The sequence below is a fragment of the Loxodonta africana genome, chromosome 13 (genome assembly GCF_030014295.1).
Source record: "Loxodonta africana isolate mLoxAfr1 chromosome 13, mLoxAfr1.hap2, whole genome shotgun sequence".
NCBI lineage: Eukaryota > Metazoa > Chordata > Mammalia > Proboscidea > Elephantidae > Loxodonta > Loxodonta africana.
In genome coordinates, this window is record NC_087354.1 from 56,832,910 (window position 1) to 56,855,155 (window position 22,246).

The 22,246-nt window shown below is 38.5% G+C and overlaps 1 protein-coding gene across 14 annotated transcripts in view; it reads right to left on the bottom strand.

The window, feature by feature from the left end:
* Positions 1-5,112: 5,112 nt before the first annotated feature.
* Positions 5,113-22,246, bottom strand: part of RNF111 (ring finger protein 111) — a 130,117-nt gene continuing 112,983 nt past the window's right edge. For 6 of the 14 annotated variants that reach the window (XM_023558286.2, XM_064267475.1, XM_064267474.1 and 3 more), the window contains 7 exons: positions 17,504-17,852; positions 15,710-15,862; positions 14,554-14,680; positions 11,749-11,841; positions 9,864-9,959; positions 8,464-8,591; positions 5,115-6,762 (listed from right to left, as the gene is read on the bottom strand). In XM_023558286.2, coding sequence (XP_023414054.1) covers positions 6,645-6,762; positions 8,464-8,591; positions 9,864-9,959; positions 11,749-11,841; positions 14,554-14,680; positions 15,710-15,862; positions 17,504-17,852 — 1,064 coding nt within the window. In that variant the 3' untranslated portion in view covers positions 5,115-6,644. Of the gene's footprint in view, positions 6,763-8,463; positions 8,592-9,863; positions 9,960-11,748; positions 11,842-14,553; positions 14,681-15,709; positions 15,863-17,503; positions 17,853-22,246 lie in introns of all 14 variants that reach the window. The other 8 variants (XM_023558287.2, XM_023558290.2, XM_023558291.2 and 5 more) reach the window with 8 other exon arrangements.

Consider the following 22,246-nt stretch of genomic DNA (forward strand, 5'->3'; position numbering starts at 1 on the left):
ACTAGCCTGGAACGTGACAGACACACAAACCTTCTGATTCGCCCTCGTTTAGTGCGTTGCAGTCCTCCTGTCACCACTTAGGCAACTTCTGTTGACCACTCTCCCTATATGTTAATTTACAAACTTTCTCATTGAATCCTTACAACAATTCTTATAAAGTAGGTACTTTTGTCTCCCATTTAAAGTTTTGGTGGCACAGTGGTTAAGTGCTCAGCTGCGAACCAAAAAGTCAGCAGTTTGAACCCAGCAGCTGCTCCACAGGAGAAAGATGTGACAGTCTTCCTCTGTAAAGATTACAGCCTTGGAAATCCTATGGGGCAGCTCTGCTTTGTCATAGGGTCACTATGAGTCAGAGTCAACTTGACAGTGGGTTTTTTGGATATTGTCCCTCATTTAACAGATGAAGAAACTGAGGCTTGCACCAGTTAAACGTCTTGGCTACAATCATAGTGCTGAGAGGTTCCAGAGCTATGATCTGTTCTCGGCTCTGAGTCTGTGCTCTTTCCACAATATGTAACATCGTCCAGTCAATTTACATTTGACAGAGAGAGTGTGAAAAAGCTCAAACAGTTGCCAAAGGAAACTGAACAGAAAATTAAGGATAAATTTCTGGAGGCCAAGGGCTCTTTACAATCATTATGGTAGAATTCTACATGATCAGTTCACTTTATTTCCTTTTTTTGGTCAAACACTGCTTCAAAAGGTTGTGCATATGAACTTCAGCAGATATGGGGTGAAGAGAAGGGAGAATACTGAGGCAGAAGGAGCACCCCAAGCAAAAATACAGACGACCAGTTATAGGTTGGCATGTTTGCAGACAAGGTGAGTGGCAAGACAGCATGGAGAGAAAGAAAGAACCAGACTCCTGCAGACATCTTTAGCTTGGAGTTTTGGTGCCGAATAGAACTTCTCTTTTCCGACATCAAAATTCTCCAGCTATCTAAATGAATTTATTTACAAATTCTTTACTAGGCATTGTATCAAAGCAATTGGGCTTGTTTCTCCTTACTCTGGTCACAATTTTTTTGTTGCACCTTCTATTAAGAAATGCAGTTACTTCCTCTTCCCTTAAATTTGTGCTAGCCTTGTTAACTTACTTTGAGCAACAGAATATGACAAAAGTAACACTGTGCCAGTTCCAGGCCTAGGTCATGGAGGCCTGGCAGCTTCTGCTTTCTCTCTTGGAGTCCTGAGCCACCGTATAAAGCAGTCTGGCTATCCGTTGCTGGAGAGACCCTGTTGAGAGAGCAATGTCCAGCCTTTGTAGCTGCAATGTCAGGTACATAAGGGAAGCCAAGCATGGCATCTGATTCCAGTGGAGTTCTCAGCCAGATGTAGCCACATGGGTAACATGGGCCATACCACACGGGAGATGGACTGTGTCTGCCAAGCCCTGCCCAAATCGCACCACTACAGCAAGTACATAAGCCACTAGGTTTTAGGGTGTTACACAATAGGTATAAGATAAACTTACCCGGGGTATTCCCAATCCTAGCACCAAATAAACCTTTTGTTTCCTAGAATAGTCTTGTGTGCTCTTGGTCTCTCATGGCTTCACAGTTTAGGAAAACAGCATGGTAGCTGGGATTTATGATCATTTGTGAACTGTGCATTTGCAGTAACATTATTCCTGGTAGATTTTTCAATGGGAAACTTGCACTCCAGAGCCACTTCCAGGTTTTGGCATTTGGTTGCCTCCTGAGAACACAAGGAATCATACATGTATCTGGTACTGAACCAAGGACAAGCAGTAATTGATAGCCTTGGGAAGCACAGAAGCCAGTCTGATGAGACTCTTTGGCCACAGAAGTGCAGAGGTCTTGGAGACTGGGTGTCAACATAGCGGATAAGAGAGTCAGTAACTGTGGTGCTTTTAAACTACACCTTCCCTCAAATGGTGGAGACTAATGTACCTTCTCTTGAGTATAGGCTACACTTACTGACTCTTCTAACAGAATGTGGCAGCAGTGACAGCATATAATCTCTAATACTAGGTCATAAAATGGCATTTTGCCTTTCTGCTTTTCCCTCTGGGATCACTCACTCCTCGGAAGCCAGCTGTCCTGTCAAGACGACCTTCAGGCAGCCCTATGGAGAGGCCCACATAGCAAGGAAGTGAGGCCTCTGGTCAACAGCCATGTGTGTGAGCCATTTTGGAAACAGATCCTCCATGGGGCTGCAGCCCCAGCCGCCATCTTGATGGTAACCACAAGAGATTCTGAGCCAGAACCACCTCGCTAACCTGCTCCCTGATTCACAACCCACAAAACTGAGATAAATGTTTGCTGTTTAAGCCACTGAGTTCTGGGGTTACAAAGCAATAGATAACAACTCATAGAATCTTATACTTTTCTGAAGTTTTCTTCCTCCACACATTATCATAATGTAAAGCAAAACTGATTCAGCAATTTGTACTCAAGACTCAGCAAAGCCCACAATGAAAATTACTACTGAGTGAATCTAATGCATTCTCTATAGTGATAGTGAAGGATTTGTTGTTGTTAGGTGCCATCGAGTCAGTTCGACTCATAGCAACCCTGTACAACAAAACAAAACGCTGACGGGTCCTGTGCCATCCCCACAGTAGTTACTATGTTTGAGCCTGTAAAGACACGCAATTAATTTTCTTCCTTCCTTGGCTCATTACTCAGCACGTTTTTCTGTAATCAAGGGCAGTAGTTTAAGAAGTTCCCACATTAACAACCCAGGCTTATGCCACAAATACGCGCATTAAGTAAATTTTAAAGTAATGATGTTAATCTACATAAAGAAAATCAGTAGTAATTATTAAACAGATCAACAGGTAGTTGTACATCTGAATCCGCCTAAGCAGCAGCAGCTAATACAGTAACACAGGCAATTCAGTAATGTGTGCTTAGTTAACCCCTAGTGGGTACCAGGTCCCTACATCACTCAATTTCGTGTGGAGAAGAATGAAGAGAATGAGAAATTCTAGGTGTTAATTTTCCCATTAAATACTCCCTCTTCTGGTCAGAGAGGACACATGGTTTCATCACCTGTGCCAATTCTGATCCACCGGCAGTCACTGCCTAAAGCATTGAAGGGTACTGATGGACAACTAGGCTCCTGCTGTGATGGCCAAACGCAAGGAAAGCAGCTCCTGTGCTGGGAATCTTCTCATCTCTAACAAGCTCAAGCCAAACCCACTGCCATCGAGTCAAATTCGACTCATAGCAACACTGTAGGACAGAGCAGAACTGCCCTCATAGGGTTTCCCAGGCTGTAAATCTTTACGGAAGCTGACTGCCACATCTTTTTCCTGAGGAACAGCTGGTAGGTTCAAACCGCCCACCTGATGGTTGGTTAGCAGCTGAGTGCTTAACTACTGCATCACCAGGGCTCCTTCTGACCCACTAATAGGGCTGAAAAGGATGGCTCTTTATCTGGTAATTAGTAGCCTGGACCCAAGGTAAGAGGAAGATCAGCGGCAAAAACGCATCTACAGTTCAGCACCTTGCTATGCTACCATTTGTAATCAAAGGCAAGTGAATGTGGTGGGGAGGCAGAATGCAGAGAGCATAGAAGAGGAAAGGATTCTTAGGTATTCTGCAAAGCACTTCACATTCATTGTCTCATGTAGTCCTAATAAGACTCCTTAGAGGTAGGATTTCTCTTTTGTATATGAGAAAGTTGAGGCTTAGAAAGCTTAAATAAGTTGTTCAAAGTTGCACAATTCAAAGCCCAAGTTTGTAGGACTCCAAAGCCTATATTCTCTCAACTACTGCAGACAAGCCTTTCTGCAGTGTGTGAATTTGTACAGAACACACAGGCAAGAGAGGAGACTGGCCCCAGGAAGCCCAACCACAAAATAAAATTGGTAACATTTATTTTTCCTAGTAACAAAGAATATTTTCGGAAATAATTCTTAATTCAAGAAAATGAAATCTATGAGTAAGGTATTTCTACCTTGATATAGTCACTACTGAGACTCATGAAGTCTTCAATGTACAAAAAATGTACTGTGCTCCTGGAGGTTTTGGAAGGTGAGTTAAAAATCAGAATGCGTTTTCCATAGAATTAAGCTATTTCCATTCATGAAAAGCTAATAATGAAATATCCACAAGAGGTTATATTTTAATTTCAGTGTTTCAACTAGTTCCAAATACCATTCATTTTGAAAACAGAGCTAGTTTCCTGTACGTCGAATTGTTATGGTTCAAATTCTCAAGTGTGCTAGCAGCTAAAATAAAGTCACCAAAGTAAAGAAAGTTTCAAATACCAGTTTATCACTTGCATATTAACAACAAAATTAAGGATTTTCCTGACAAGAAGTTTAAAGTATTTAGACAGCTATCACTGACATTTTCATTTTGACATAAAATGCAGCAGGATATGGAAGATACCAAACAAAGGAAAAGAAGTTAAAAATGGTCAAAATTATTTTCTTCCTTCCTTGGCTCATTACTCAGCACGTTTTTCTGTAACAAAGGGCACTAGTTTAAGAAGTTCCTACATTAACAACCCAGGCTTATGCCACAAATATGCGTATTAAGTAAATTTTAAAGTAATGATGTTAATCTACATAAAGAAAATCAGTAGTAATTATTAAACAGGTCAACAGGTAGTTGTACATTTGAATCTGAGGTCGTATGCAAAATCAGAGAAATCTATCTGTGCTTCTTGTGTTGGGGGAACATAAGAGGACTCTCTACGATCGAGTGGCTTACGCTTTTTCCATCCCTTGGGCAGACTGTGGGTTTTACAGCTGCAAAGGCCTACATACAGCACAGGCTACTTGAAGATGGGCTACTTACTCTCTTCCCCCGTGGGTGGCAGGTATGGCTCGCTCGCGCGCTCTCATGATCCCCTCACCTTCTACAACTGCAGCTAAATCACCAAGTATGCTTTTAAACACTATTTTATATCCACATTTCTTAACTGAATCCATCCTCCACCTTCACACATAATATGCTGAAGCATCTTCATGACAGTTACTACAGTTAACGTTTACTACCAAAAAAAGCCAGCAGCCATGACTGAATAAATAAAACACCAAATTACGCAGATGTCAATTTCAGTAAGATCATTATCTTTGAATTCCAACATGTTTAATGTAAACTGTTTTATAAAAACTAATTATGAAACACAAAGACAACAGAAATAGAAGTTATTTATTAATCAATCCACTTACAAAGCAGGTGGCTTAATGCAAGCTTACTGACATCTTCACATATGATCTGTGGGAACATGTCCTCCAGATACAGACAGTGATATTACTGACTAGATGCATTTGCAAGCCGGGGCATATTAAGCACATTTGAACAAATAAAATTAGGCTCTCCTGTGTACGAAAGGATCTTGATAATAATACGCATCCTGAAGTAGATTAAAACTTTCTCCAAAGGAGAAATGTTAGTACGTTAGCTTTACATTCTATATTATGCAATACATCTTAGCTATAGAACTTAAACATTTTAAGTCAGTGATGGACTCTTGGTAAGGTGTGAAGTGGGAGTCTACAAGCAGAGCAGCAGTAGCCGACAGTATAATCTGTACCTCACAGTATCTGCAGATTGACTGTTCTTCAAGTTTAAAGAGAAATAAAACAAGAGGCATGTAGATTCAGCTGACTTTATTTATCGTTAAACTAATCAAAATCCCTTAAAGTCATCCTGGGACCTTTAGATGTTCTGTGAATGCATAGATACCTGCCAATGACTGCAATTCTAAACCTTGGCTGAATGTGTTTACAAAATCAATGTAAGCAGATATCTTAACTATACGTGCTTAGCAGAAGAATGAACAATACTCTACATGTCTTTTTTAATTCCCTAAGGTTTTGTTAAATCTGCAAGTATGTACAATCCAGCTAATTGAAATTAATATTTAGTGTCCATTAGAGCTGTTTCACAGCAGCAAAAATTGAGTCAGGGAAATAAATTTCCAAACGATGCAAGAGAACGATAAATACAATCAGAACAGCAGTCTTAAAGGCATGATGTCAATATTCAACTCTATCTGCACTGTGCCGAAAGGAAATGGATACATCAAGAAAATTCGTATTGATCACTCTGGTGACGTGAACACCACCTGCATCTGATTGAATATGGTTCGTATTCTGTTCCCAGTACTAAGGATGATACTTAAACTCAGAGCTCCATATTGGAAATATACAGCAGCCATTTTGTCCTAATTAAGGAATGTCTTAATACATAATATTATCATTTTCTAGAGAATCTTTATACATTAAACTAAAGCCATGATTGATTAAATTAAAGGAAGGTTAGTAATGGATAAAAAAATCGTTATTTTCAAGGCCTGGTACTATGTAAAAAACAAAAAGACCACACAATTCTACTGACTAAAGCAGCTACTCTCGCCTGCAAGTGTAGGGTCACAAGCCCCATAATATGTGCAAAGAAATGCAATACAAGGAATCATGCAAAAATACAGTAAAATGATACAGGAAAAATGTCCAATCTAGAAAAAAAGCTTTTATAAATACATCCAAATCAACTGTGTACATTAACTGTGGGTCTAGCATTAGTTGTACCATACGGCAGAGCCAGCACTCTCTGTTCGATGCGTCCAAATCTGTGCAGGTAAGTCATGCCATCTTTGGTTGACTGCAGTACCAGGAAGGATGGGGAGGAGGAGGAGGGCAAGAGTTCTGAGACATGGTGTCAACTTTCACTTGGCAGCTGGGCCTCAATGTCCACTCTGCATATGGGGCACTTCTTGTTGGTGATCAACCACTGGTCAACACAGACTTGGTGGAAAAGGTGCATACACGGAAGGCGCCTATTAGTGGCAAAGAAACAGAAAGCAAAAATCAATTTCATGACAACTTCAAGTGACATTTTTAAAAACTATACATGTAATAATTCAATAGTGTTTTCAAGGTACAAGGCATCGTTCTCTTCTGTGAAATAAAGCTCTCCAAGGGGAGTTACACACAAATCAGTACTCTGGGCAAAATAACGTATAAATGACCAACATAATTAACTGTCACAGCAATGGCACCAAAGTTATGTAAGATCTCAAGAATTTTAAGAACAAGAATTACACTGGCAGTTTTTCCAGTTTTGTTTCTATATGTGAATTGCCAATGCACTGGCGTTGGCAGTATGCTGCAGTTACATAATATTGCAAATGTATTTTCAATATCGAATCATCACTCTGTGTTCAGGAAGCACTATTAAAAATACATTATCTCATTTGATTCTCTCTCAGAACCATACTGTAAATCCACAGCAACCATGTTATCCTAATTAAGGAAGGCCTTCACCAGCCATATTATCATTTCCTATCTAGGGGATCTTTATACATTAAACTGAAGTCCATGACTGGTTACAGGTAATACTGGTTTCGTGGAATATTTGTTACATCTTACTTAATACTGTGCTACTCTCTCACTGGCAGGTTAAAAGGAGGTGTTTATTTTAGTGCATCATACACAAGTTATCAATTAGAAATTGAGAAATAGATGCAAGACAGAGTAAGATTACATCTAACTTTAGCAGTAGGATAAAAGTTACTAACTCCATGTCCGTTTCTACTTCCATCCACTGTTAAGAGTTGTCATACATTTTCAGACTTTCTAAATTTTCCTAAAATTATTAGCTAAAAATAAATGTTCCAATTAGTCATTGATTTCTCCTTGAAGTACTGATAATACTGTAAAATCAATTAACTTCTACATTTATAAACCACCATCAGAACTATGGTGTTCAAACAGCCTTATATATGGTAAAGTAAACAACTGTTTATATTTTTCCTCTCGGCCAAATGAAGAAATATGGCAAAGTTATCATTATAAACTAGGTAACAAAATTACCACATGGTTCTGTTACATGTATTAAAGAACCTGTTGCATATAGAATCATGTTGCATTAAAAAAAACATAGAATAGGAAAAATGACTTAAAAGATTGTTTTAAAAATCCATAAAATAGATATTTATTTAGCAGAATAACTTAAAATTTACTCAATCACAAAGGTGCAAGAGAAGAACAGTCCTATGAGTCAGAAAGGAAATTTTAGGACAAAATCAATTTATAAAAGGTGGTGTAAAACAAAGCACACAAAGCTCATCTGGATTCCCTTTTAAGCTTTGGAGAACACATTAATCCAAGTGTCTATCCCTCCAAAGGCTCGCAAAGTCTCCCTCCTACAAGATTTACAGAAGACGAGGGTCAACACTGAGATGCTGGGTGGTACTACCAGGAGACAATTCTGGCTGCTGAATTCCCAGGCCAGGCCTTGGTGTGCGTATCCCCCCAGTGACCATGGTAGAGTATACTTTCCCACCCCACTCCTCTGCTGGTAAGACAGAGACTGTACTGTTTTTATTCTTTCAGGAACGCTGAGAACCTAATTCTACAGGTCCGAGATTGGTAACAGAGCACCCGGAATTTATCTTAACTGAGTTACTAGTCTACTTGCAACTGCGACCCCTTGTACAGTTCTGGGGAATCAATCCAGATAATTGACATCTAGTTACCTCACATCTTCACCTTCCTCTAAAACAGACAAACAGATAGTACATTTTTCCTCTGTATCTTCCTCAGTCCCTTCTTCCCCATCTTGTTTGCAGTGCAGTTTCCTCTGTGAGAACCAATCAGTTGTTACCTTATTAGTAGAGATGACATTATTGAACAACTGAGTAAAGTCTGTGTTTATATGAAGAAGAAAACAAAACAAAACTACACATCCACCCACAACTGATCTCACAATTAAGACTGGCATGAATTAACAGATGAATGAAGTGACTATCATTAATAAGTATTCTTCTAAGACCCTTTAATAATCAGTATTAAGCAAAATCAAACATAACAGGAATTCATTAGTTTAAAAATCTATTACTTTTAATCCAGATATACAATCTGAGCTCCATTTTTGTCTTTATAATGAGCACAGCCAAACAAATTTTATTTTGCTAATAAATGTTTCAAATAACATACACATAGATTAATGTTAATTATAGTATTTAGCTCAGACAGTTGAAAGAACTTAAATTTAGTGATAATCCCTCATTAATACCCTTAGAAAACAGATGGAAAATGCAAACAGTTTTCACACCTCTTTTACTGCCCTCTGTACAGCACAGTGTTGTTAATCTGAGTTTGTTCAAAGACTTATTTCACGTGTCTACTCTATCTTCCAGCTATACTACACTAGTGACTGAGGGTAGAGCATAGGAAATGTAGAGCAAGTAAACATTCATCGGAATAAGTAACTGGTTAGATGAATTATGGTACTGTCATCACAGAATTCCTATAGTTATTAGAAGAATATAACTCACACGTAAACCTGTGTGAATGACTTCATTTCATTTGTGTTAAGTGGAAGGAGAACCTATATACATAAGTATATTATTATAATTGTATAAAAATATCTGGAGGAGCATCCAACAAATTCTTAAGTGTCTATCCCTCCAAAGGCTCACAGAGTCTCCCTCCTACAAGATTTACAGAAGACGAGGGTCAACACTGAGATGCTGGGTGGTACTACCAGGAGACAATTCTGGCTGCTGAATTCCCAGGCCAGGCCTTGGTGTGCGTATTCCCCCCAATGACCATGGTAGTGTATACTTTCCCACCCTACTCCTCTGCTGGTAAGACAGAGACTTTACTCTTTTTATTCTTTCAGGAACACTGAGAACCTAATTCTACATGTCAGAGATTGGTAACATGGTTTCACTTGTAGAAATGAAGACGGGGGTCTGCAGTGGGAGAAACTTCACGGTGTGTATTCCTGTCCTTTTTTTTTAACCATATGCATGTATTACTTTAGTAATAAATAATGTAGCTGCTAGACTCTTACAAACTCAAAGAAGGTCCATAATATTACATTTCATGCATTTCAGTAACATTTTAGAAGTTACACAGGATAAATCCCTACCTTCTTGTATTTATGTGGATATGTACATCTTTCAATTGTCCCCTGGGAAGCTCCACGATTGACATTTCCTAGTCTTTCTTCCAAATGAATCAGTTCCTGAAAGTGAAGAATACCTAGTGTGAAATGCAACGATGACTATTCCTTTAACAGTAATGTCAATATTAAAAACACAATAAACTTCCATACTTATAAATCTACAATGTAAATCCAATGTTCAAAAAACCTTATTTAAACTGCTAACTTTGGTGAAGGATAAGACAGTATACAATACTAAGAAAGCCAGCACAACTTGTACAAAGCAAGGTCATGGAAGCTCCATAGACACATCCAAACTCCCCGAGGGACAGAACTGCTGGGCTGAGGGCTGTGGGGACTACGGTCTTGGGAACATCTAGCTTAACTGGCATCTCAGTTTGTAATGAAAATGTTCTACATTCTACTCTGGTGAGCAGTGTCTGGGGTCTTAAAAGCTTGAGAGCAGCCATCTAAGATACACAACTAGATGGTGTCCGGCTACCACCACTGACTGCTCTGACAGTGATCACAATAGAGGATCCTGAACAGAGCTGGAGGAAAATGTAGAACAAAATTCTAACTCACAGAAAAAGACCAGACATACTGGCCTGCCAGAGACTGGAAAAACACCAAGAGCATGGCCCCCAAACGCGCTTTTAGCTCAGTAATGAAGTCACTCATAAGGTTCACCCTTCAGCCAAAGATGAAAAAGGTCCATAAAACAAAATGAGACTAATGGGGTGCGCTAGCCCAGGGACAAGGACGAGAAGGCAGGAGGGGACAGGGAAGCTGGTAATAGGGAACCCAAGGTCAAGAAGGGAGAGGGTTGACATGCTGCAGGGTTGTTAACCATCAAAGACTGTTTCTGCCTATGTGTAAACCTTTTCTTGGGTTTTTATAATAGTGATCCTATACAGTATTTGTCCTTTTGAGATTGAATTATTTCACTCAGCATTAATGTCCCCAGGTTCATCCACATCGTGAGATGTTTCACGGATTCATCACTGTTTTTTGTCCGTGCTTAGTAGTCCACTGCGTGTATGTACCATAATTTATCCATTCATCTGCTCATGGGCACCTTAGGTTGTTTCCATCTTTTTGCTATTGTGAATAATGCTGCAATGAACATGGGTGTGCATATGTCTATTCCTGTGACAGCTCATATTTCTCTAGGATATACTCCTAGGCATGGAAACGCTGGGTCATATGGTATTTTCTATTTCTGGCTCTTTAAGGAGGTGCATTATTTATTTACCATAGTGGTTGTACCATTTTACATTCCCACCAGCAATGCCTAAGAGTTCCAATTTTCCCACAACCTCTCCAACGTTTGTTATTTTGATTAGTGCCACCAATGCGGGTGTGGTGATATCTCATTGTAGTTTGGATTGGCATTTCTCTAATGGCTAATGATCACAAGCATTTCCTCATGCGTCTTGCTAGCCACCTGAACGTCGTCTTTGGTGAAGTGTCTGTTCATATCCTTGCCCATTTTTTAATTGGATTATTTGTCTTTTCATTGTTGAGGACTGCCATAGTGGCTGGGAATTAGAATGCAGGAAATGTCTGAAGTAGTGCAATGGTTAGGCTCTTGGCTGCTAACTGAAATGTCCACGGTTTGAACCCACCAGCAGCCCTGCAGGAGAAAGATGAGGTGGTCTGCACCTGTAAAGATTACAGCCTTGGAAACCCTGAAGGGCAGTTCTACTCTGTCCTATAGGGTCACTATGAGTCAGAATCCACTCGATGGCACCGGTTATGACAGCCTTATTCAATTATGAATACTAACAGTACTAACAACAGTATGTATGTACACTCTCTCTGTATTAAAGGTACTACAGCAAACATCTACGTTTATTTCATTACATACCTCAAAATTGCCCCTGAAAGGACCTCTGAATGATGTTCCATCCAGTCCTGATGAAATGTAACGGATGTGAGGATAGCCTGCCATGTCAGGAACCTATTTTAGTAGAAGAGAGAGGCTAAATCAATTAAAAACAGGCTTGTGTTTTACTGTTAACATGGAGTAGTTCAAGACACTTAAATTCAACTTCATCAAGTACACCTAACATTAAGCATTCTATAACAATACTAGGAACTCTTAAAATATAAATAGAAAAACTTTTCATAAGATCTATACAATACTAGGAACTCTTAAAATACAAATAGAAAAACTTTTCATAAGATCTTATCAATTTCAGAAAGCTTTATTAAACAGTACTAAGAAAAATAAACAAAATTTTCTAACGAAGCTTGACTTTCAGATAAAAGTTGAATTTGCCTTCCTCTAACACCCCAACAACCAAAGGCGCCTTACCCTGTTTCTTATCTGGTTGTTGCTAGTGAAAGTTTTACTAATAGTGTTTTCTAATTCTTTGTGAGGTATTAGGAAAGGGAGATTCTGGGATAAAGCATCATTCTTCCATAAATAAATCCCCAAATTATTTTTTAATCAGCCTTCATTAAATAACACATTTCTAGCAGGCTTTATCCATATGTGGAAAAGAACTTAAAATAAGTAAACAACTTTTAACCTTCAAATAGCCTACTACTAAAATTATCTGCAACTTTCTTTAAGACCAAGATCTTGGCACCTCTCAGCAAATAACCCAACCTCCTACATGTCTCCAAGGAAACTGAGAAAAGGAGAAAAGAACTCCTGCCCCCAGAATTATCTAAGCCTGCAGTCACCCTGTACGCCTCCCTAGTCTCATCCTGTCCTGTTTACAGATGAGCTTCCCCTCTCCACCCTGAAGTTAACGTCCACCACCTGTGCTCCTGCTTACATCTTCTGTTTCCCTGCCCTAGCTCATGCTTAACTATTATCTACCCCTGTCTTCCGTATCTCCAACCAAGTCTTCTCCACTGGTTTTCTGTCTTACACCTAAAAATACCTTTAAGTTTATCCAAAGATCTCTCCTTAACCCTGGAACTACTGGCAGTCCTTTGCTTTTCCCTCTCCACCCATTCATTACTCACTGCAATCTAAAGAAGACCTCACCTCTATCCCTCACCATTACGGAAAGCACTCTGATGAAAGCCACCAATATCACTCAGATGCCAAATACATTCAACACTTTTCAAACTTTATCTTCTTGCCATCAGATACTATTGGCCACATTACTTTCTTATATTACTCTAACCTGTTTTTCCTCAACTTTTTTAGCCAGTTCTTAAAATCCTTCACTTCAGCATCTTATGATCACCCTTAAAATATAGAATTGTCATTCCTCAAGTTTTTTCTACACATTTTTCCTAGAAAATCTAATTCTCTTCCATGGATTCAATTGCCACTATATACTGACAGATGACTACATATCTTTAAACTAGCTATCTTCAAAAGTCCAGACCATCCACTTCCTACTGGACATCTCCACTGTGACACACAGAGCTATGTCAGATTCGTTATGACCAAACCTAACACATTAAAGCCATTCCCCAAAACCTCCCCGAATACTCTCCAATTTAGTGAACATAACCACTACACACATAATAAACTAAGCTAGAAATCTGAGGGTCAACCAAACATTACTCAAGCACGTCACATCATTTGCATGGCAACTGCCATTGCCTTTGTTCATGCATTCATTAACTTGGACTTTTTCTACTATAACAATAATGGCCTAACTGGTTTTCTTCTTCCCATTCTGAAATCTGTTTTCCACACAACTGAGTGGGTGGTCTTTCCAACCACAATCTGATCGAATGACTCTAAAATAAAAATACAGTAAGGACATTCCCTCTTCCCTGCTTCCTGAGTCCCAGTTTCTCTGCAGAGCAGCTTTCTTTCTTATGGCTGCCTGACCCTCACCCTCGGACTCTAGAAGTACCAATTTACTAGTGTTTATGCTGTTTGATAGCTCTTCACTTGCTGTGGCTTCCCTAAGACCACCACCTCCAATCCCAAAACCTGCTCAGGAGTCTCAAACATCCCTGCAGTGCTTCCACCTCCACAAGACAGAATTACTCCGTTCTCTGTTATCACGTTTATAACTAGTATGTTATAGTATGAACAGCAAAAACCAAACCAAACCCGTTGCCGTCGAGTCAATTCCGACTCACAGCAACCCTACAGACAGTAGAACTGCCCCACAGGGTTTCCAAGGAGCAGCTGATGGATTCAAACTGCTGACCTTTTGGTTAACAGCCAAGCTCTTAACCACTACACCACCAGGTTCTGTGAATAGCAAAGTACCTGGTAAGAAAAGGTACTTAAAAAAAAACGGGCTCTTAAATTGGAATCAAGAAAATCTGAACTTGTTCACATCAGTTCAGAGAATCAGTATAATCCTGCAGATCAGAAAATAAAGTATGAATACACCAGAACAAATCTGTTACCACTTATACTAAGATAACTAAATTGTATGTCCTAACGATAGTGAAACAAGATTATCATCTTGGTATACAAATACAAAGTTTGTTGGTCATTCTGTATACTTATGAAGAGTATATTTTACAATACAAATTACAAACACAGATTTTGATACATATAGTAACTTTTTAATAGCCTAATTTCCATCTAATAATTATTCTACATATTCTATTAGAATACCTATAACAACATATTTTTAAAATACTTTAAAAGAAAATATTTGTTAAAATTATAAGTTGGAAGAGGTACAATATTTTTAAAAAGAGAACTGTCAGAACTTGGAGAAAATGTCCACTTTACCATTAATGGAAGAGCTCCTAGCTGTAAGTGATGAAGTCGCGGAGGTGCGTGGTAGTGGGCCAAGTGAGGGTGCAATGCACCAGGCGTATAAGTGGCTGCAGTCACTCCAGCTTCAATTCCCAGCTCCCTGACAAAGGATGAGACAGCTTAACATTTAGCCCTCATTACAGGTTCTTTATCAGCAACAGAAATGGAGAAGTATGTTTTTATATTTAAAAAAAAATCTAAAGTTTCTTAACTTACGTAGCTGAGAAAAAAATAGCTTAGACCCAAAACATTTACCTAATAATTTTGAATTCATTTTTTAAATGAAAAATTCAACGTTGTAACCAAGAGGAACAAAGCATTTGTACTCATTTTCACATTTTAAAAGGAAGGAAATACAATGAATGGCCCCCAAGATCCCTTCCAGTCTAAAAGCCTGATTCTACTTGAGGAAAACACAAAGTAGAGTTTACTTTCTTGGTCTCTCCGAATGTTACAGATGCCTGGGGCTTTTGTCTGTCTGCTGGAAAGTTTCTCTGGGTTGCTGACATCAAGGACAATTAGAATAGCAAGTATTTCTATACCTTATAAAGCAATAGTCAACAAAATTTTAGGAAGGGTAAAACTGGTATATGCCAAATCTTCATTTATTTATTCTCATTTTATATCCTGCCCCAAAAGTCACAGTAGATCACGATTTCAATGACAGCCTACGATAGGATTCAGAAAGAAATGTAACGCAAATCTGCTTCCATTGCACAAGCCTAGGAGAATGAGGCTGGATTTCCCCTGCCAAAGGCAGGAGCTGGAGGTGATGGTGCAATTCTGAGTTCAAAGGTAGAGAGTGAATAAAGAAGTTGTGAAAAGTAGGATCGGTTCACAGAGAGTTAATTTTGGTGGCAGACATTCCTGAAAATCAGGGGAAAAAAGCTCTGCTGTTGCTTCATGATGTTCCCTGCTCCAGAACTCACACCCCCACCCTGTCCTCGACAGTAAGTTCTCTACAGTAAGTTCTCTACAGTAAGTTGCCCAGAGCTAGTGTCTCACAGCTAAGTTGGGGATTTGGGTTTTCCTCATCACCCTGCTGTATGGCATTCCACTACAAAGCAGCTCCTCTGGCAGTTTTGCCACAGGCTACTGAGCAAAGCGTTGAAACAAACAAGATACTGACCAGGCAGATCTCTCTGGAGCCTGTCGGGGATGTGAGGACATAGTCTGAGGCACATGAATATGATGCCCGTGACCATAGTTTGGGTGCATCCTATGTGGGTGGGGTGGGGGGCGTTCATGTGCCCGCCTGGAAACACAGAACACAAAAAGACCACTGGAAATAATTGAATAATTGGTTACTTCTTAATGTAGAAAAAAAATCTCCTATTAATAATTATAAGCATCTATAGAGTCATTATAAAATTAATTCTATAACTATAAATTATAAAAATGTCATACAGAATTTATTTTACAAATGAAAAAATCAAGAAACCACAAGCTTCCCCCATTCTCACTACTGGTACTCATTTTTTCCTAATTCCTCAAATTCAAGTATCATTTGAAATTTATCAATATCATTTTAACATTATCTTGCATCCTTTCGTTATAGTAAATGTTTTAAGGAGAAGAGTGTTAGGAATTGAATGTAAATTAAACTTTTAAAAATTCAACACCTCAGCAAATATTACAGGCATAAACAAGTTACTTAATATAAACATCTGAGGCAAAAAAATGAAGATGTTATTTTACTTCACTTTTATACTGGAATAATATCCAACCAATTTTAATGGATAAAATCTTGAGGAAAAAAAAAATTTTAACCTGGCTCATTTTTTCAAAACACATGCACTCCCTTTATTCTGCATCCAGTTTGCTATATTTTCTTTTCTTCTTCCAGTCAGTCAAATTCACAGATCAATTCAAACTGTCACAAAATTCTAAACAAATTGCACTCAAAAAAATTCAGACCTAGCGATTCAATTTTACATCCTAATCCTTATTTTCTATTAGTTTCTAAACACATCTGCAGATTGCAATGTTAAATCTTAGTGATTTTTATACTGGAGGATACACAACTGATAAACTGGCAGCTTTCTATAAAAGGTTACCATACCAGAATGACACCAGTAGCCAGAGATTCTGAATATAACTTTAAATTATTACACGACTAAAAAAAGTATACTCATTGTATATTATTAATCAGATCAAGAGTTCTGTAAACAGTTTCTGTAAAGGGTCAAATAGTAAATATTTTCAGCTTTACAAGCCATTTGGTCTCTGTTATAATTACTCAACTCTGCCACCGTAGTGTGAAAACAGCCATAAACAATACATAAATCAATGCGTGCATCTGTGTTCCAATAAAACTTTATTTACAAAAACAGGCAGGCAGGGTTGGACCGGCAGAGTTTGCTGCCCTGAATTAGATAATCAGACCCTGAATTACAAAAACAGAATTCAATTACAGTTCTTTTATAATATGAGGAATATAATATTTTAATATTTAAATGTATAAATGCACTATAAGCTAAGAGGACTCTTTTTTTCCATATCAGTTGTTGAAAATTCTATCAATATGTTTCCTCCTTATAGTTAGTAACATATACTAAATTTAATAAATCAAAATAGATCTCTGATAGATTTAGATCCTGCTCCTTGGGATCATCAATCTGAACATTCATCTTTACCATGGACTACTTCACAACCAAGAGATTGATTTAAATCAATGATCCTGGGCCATATGCTGAAAACAGTGGCTTCAATTTATTACGTAACGTGATATAAACGTGTTTTGTCAACGCCTACAACTCAAGGTTAAGAAAGACGGAGACCATGGTTAGTAAAAACATCAGTTCCCTATTGAGTGGAGGACGTAGTAGAGTTACATGCTTCTAGAGGTTTTACAGTTTTAAAGATCAGTGGAGATAGGAGGAGAAGGAATTAAGAATGATTTTCTTTTTTAAACAAAACATACGTGGGGTGCTGCATCATCCTCCTCCTCTGAACTTCCATCCTCTGCATCACTTCATGGGGGTGCAGTCTCTGTGCTGGGGCCGCTGGAGCCGGAATATGGTGTGAAATTGGCTGGTGCGCAGGAGGAAGGTGCTGAGGGATTGGTGCAGCTGCACTGGCTAAATGAGTTGGGGGTGGGGGTGCCACAGGGTGAGCTGTTGCATGAGAAGACATCTGAGAATGGAAAGCATGTACAGGGTGAGGGATGACATAATCCACTGGAGGTGGAGGCTGAGTCTGGGGAGGAGGGTTTCCATGAGAGTGGGGGCAGGCAGAGGCTTGATGATGAAGTGGTCTTGTCAAAGATGCGTCTGCAAGAAAACGTTGAAAACGTGACACAGGCACCATGCAGCTGAGTATATGCTATTAAACACTTCTACTGTATATATACAAATGTATTACCTCATATTTACTTTTTATGAATATTTTATCAGTGCTTGGGTCTGCTCAATTCTGCTTTGCAACCTTTTTTCTTTAAATAACCTTGGTTATCTTCTCACGTCAACTTTACTTCATTCACAGATTCACAACTGTCTATTATAAGAAGGAACGTATCAAAGTTTACTGAAGAAATCCCCAATGGTAAAAACGGGATGTAACTGAGATGCTGAAACAAGCATTTGTCCGTACGATTGCTCTTGTACTCATTCTCTCTGTCCCTCTCTAACACACACACATATAACCAGCACACATGCACATACACACAACTTACAGTCTTGGTAGCATAAAATCCTGTTAACAATTTCTGGGTCTGAGAGATTAATTCAGGTATGTGCTGACAAAATAGCCTTCCCCAAAGGTTACCATAATTAATAATCTCAACAGCATACAAGAGCACCTGATTACCTCTACACTATCACCAATTTTTTTTTAAAAAAAGGCCAATCTGAGAAAAATCTTGCATTTATTGACCACTCATATACCTTCTTCTCAGATCTATTCATATTCTTAGCTTACTGGGCTATTCACCTCGTTCTCATTAATTTAGAAGAACTTTCTGTTTATATGGAAACTTTTTTACAACGTATAAACATTTTTTCAAACTTATAACTTTTTTTGCCATACGAAAGTTTTTTTTGTGTGTAGTCAAATAAATAACTTATAAATATACAAATCTTATTTCTTTCATAATTTGTTGGTTACAGGAAGCTATAGACAGGAGAGGACCTTCCCAGCCTTCTGAGCAAGGCTGAATGAGGTTCTTTTGTTGCTGCTTCCTCTCCCCCTGCCCCAGCATCTTAGTCATCCAGTGCTGCCATAACAGAAATACCACAGGTGAATGGCTTTAACAAAGAGAAATTTATTTCCTCACAGTCAAGTAGGTTACAAGTCCAAATTCAAGGCGTCGGCTCCAGGGAAAGGCTTTCTCTCTCTCTCTGTGGGCTCTGGAGGAAGGTCTCTGTTCTCAATCTTCTCATGGTCGAGGAGTTTCTCAGGCGCAGGGACCCTGGGTCCAAAGGACGTTCTCAGCTCCTGGTGCTGCTTTCTTATTGGTATGAGGCCCCCCAACTATCTGCTAGCTTCCCTTTCCTTTTTTCTCTTGAGAGATAAAAGGTGGTACAGGCCACACCCCAGGGAAACTCCCTTTACCTTGGATCAGGGAGGTGACCTGGGTAAGGGTAGTGTTACAATCCTTTTAACCACAGGCAAAGATTATGATTTGTAACACACAGAAAAATCACAATATGGAGGACAACCACACATGGCCTGACCAAGCTGATATATTTTTTGGGGAACATAATTCAATCCATGACCCAGGCCACGAGATGGAGAGGGAATGCTAGAACCCTGCTATGGAAATAAGCCCCTAATAAGATAATTTTCCCCATTTCTTCTCTGTCGTCATTCCAAATTTTCATGTTTCAAAGTAAAGGTCTGTTGATAGGGCCCTCTGTTTACTCAAGACATCTGCATGGCCTTAAGGTTGAAAAGAATGTTTGTCCCCTTCTTGGATTTCAGTCCAAATTTCATTTTATTTTGGAAGATTATCTTGGTAGTCTGGCATGGTACCGTGGCCATTCTGTAGTTTCATTACGGATGGACTTCCTTTGATTTTTAATTCTTTTGATTCATTCAGAAGAAGTGAACAGTCATATAGCTATGAACTCACTCACCCATATTTTCAAAGGAAGCCTTGTTAGGATGTATTCAAGGGAAGCTTTCATTAAACTCAAAATACATTGTGAGAAAATTTTAAACCAATTTTGTAAAAGTTATGTTTTTAAATCAGTGCTTTACTCTTCAAGGAGTCACAAAACTCAGTACTTCTAGGTCATGAAAAAGAAATCACTACGTTTTAAATTCGTGGCATTTTTTTCTAGTTTCCCTTCAAAGTTTTCTATTCTATAACCATATTTAGTATGTAAGATATAATATTCACAAATATAAAATTTTTTAAGGTTTTGTTTCAGAATGAATAAATTTATTTAACTCTTCAAGTCATCATTTTACTTCACTGTTTATCTAAACAAAACAGACTGCTGCCCAGTGCAGAAGGGTGACATATTCTGCATTGCCATAGACCTTGTCCTGCTGGTTTGTGTGTTTTTACCAATCAGTTAAAATAAAGAAAATCGTTCCTGATATTGTTTTCCTCAAAGTCCAACATGTCACTTGCAGATGTAGTATTATTCTATTCCAACAGCTACTAAATTCTTACAGTTCTACAGTAACAATTCATAAGTAGACTTATTTATATTCTTATCCATACATCTTATTAATAAGAGAGAAAAACTTTCAAATGACAGCACTTCCAGTACAGCTGTTCTGTCGCTTCTACGAGACCCTAAACTCTTCAAAGCAAGGACACAATTTCTCACTGCAGTAGTACTGTTGGTATGCATGTAAATGCAAACTATTCACTGAGTCAAAGTTTCACAATTTCTAGCCAACAGAATTATTTCCATTTTAAATGTAAGAAAACTGAGTGCCAAAGAGACTGAGTAACTTGCCCACAGTCACAAAGCTAGTCACAGCGGGGAGGTCAGCTCAGATCTATCTAAATCTAAAGCCAGTGCTACATCTGCCACACCACACTGTCTTCTCCAGTTACACGCAGATGAAAAGGGTTTAAGAATTAAATGTTTCACACATGAATTAAAGTATATTGGAGATGGTTTTCAAAAAAGAAGTAAAGGAGAAGATGGGAAAACTATGTACATATAAAAATATCCTCCACTTAAGAAAAGTAGTCCAGAGCAGGGTTATGGGTCAAAATGTCTATACAAAAGGGAATATAATTGAAGTTTTTATCTTCAGTCTCATATGCCCCCAATGCAGAGTGCAAATTGGTATATACCCTTGGAGAGAAATTTAACAGTATTTATTTGAAAGGTTTATCCTCTGACCCAGCTATTTCACTACTAAGAGCTTATCTTATACTCAAACAACTGCAAATGATTTAAAAGTCCATCATCAGGGAGTATTATGAGAGAATAAAATACAATGAGCTAGATTTTTATGTGCTAATATGGAAAAAAATTCAAGACAATCTTAAATTAAGAAAAAAAGCAAAATGCAGAATATGCTTCATATGATCCTATGTTTTTTGAAGGAGAGACATACACATATGTATGTTCAAAGATTTCTGAAAGGCTATTTAACAGTACTTCTACTATCCAATGGATGTAAGTTTCTTTAGAAAAGCCAGGCCTGGTTCAATTTTAATAGCCTGCAACAAATGACTTCCAACTGGCAACGCTTTCCATCAAGAAATTCTCTCTTCCTCCACCAGACTGAGTTGAGCACAACTAGATGGTACCCAACTACCACCACCAACTGCTCTGACAAGGATCACAATAGAGGATCCCGGACAGAGCTGGAGATAAATGTAGAACAAAAATCTAACTCAGGGAGGAAAAAAAAAAAAAAGACCAGACTTACTGCTCTGATGAGACTAGAGAAACCCTGAGAGTATGGCCCCCGGACATCATTTTAGCTCAGTACTAAAGTCACTCCTGAGGTTCAACCTTCAGCCAAAGATTAAACAGGCCCGTAAAACAATGAGACTAAATAGGCACACCAGCCCAGGGGCAAGGAAGAGAAGCAGGAGGGGACAGGAAAGCTGGAAACTGGGAACCCACAGTTGAGAAGGGGAGAGTGGCAACACGTCTTGGGTTTGGCAACCAACATCACAAAACAATATGTGGATTAATTGTTTAATGAGAAACTAATTTGCTCTGTAAACCTTCAGCTAAAGCACAATAAAAAAAAAGTTTATTAAAGAAAAAAAATTCTTATGTCTCAGTTAAGCTTGAGAATTCTCAGACAAAATTCACTTTACTATGCCTAAGTAACAACCATTAAACTTTCAGATTTCTTCAGTTACTCCTAAACAGTAAATCTAAATTCCTTAAAACCTCCTTTTATAGGAATCTAAACTGCTATGCAATTTACCTCAATTTCAGAGATATAAAAGTATAAATGTTAAGATGTAAAATTGATAAAACATAATAGTTTTTATTTTTCTGACCCTTTTAAGCAACATCTACCCTTTTTATCTTCGGAAACTGATTGTTTTAGGGCCATGGGGTAAAGAGTAGATGAAATGTGTCTTAGTTATCTCGTGCTGCTATACCAGAAGTAGACGGCTTTAACAAAGAGAAATGTATTCTCTCACAGTCTAGGAGGCTAGAAGTCTGAATTCAGGGTGTCAGCTCCAGGGGAAGGATCTTTCTGTCAGCTCTGGGGGAAGATCCTTCTCATC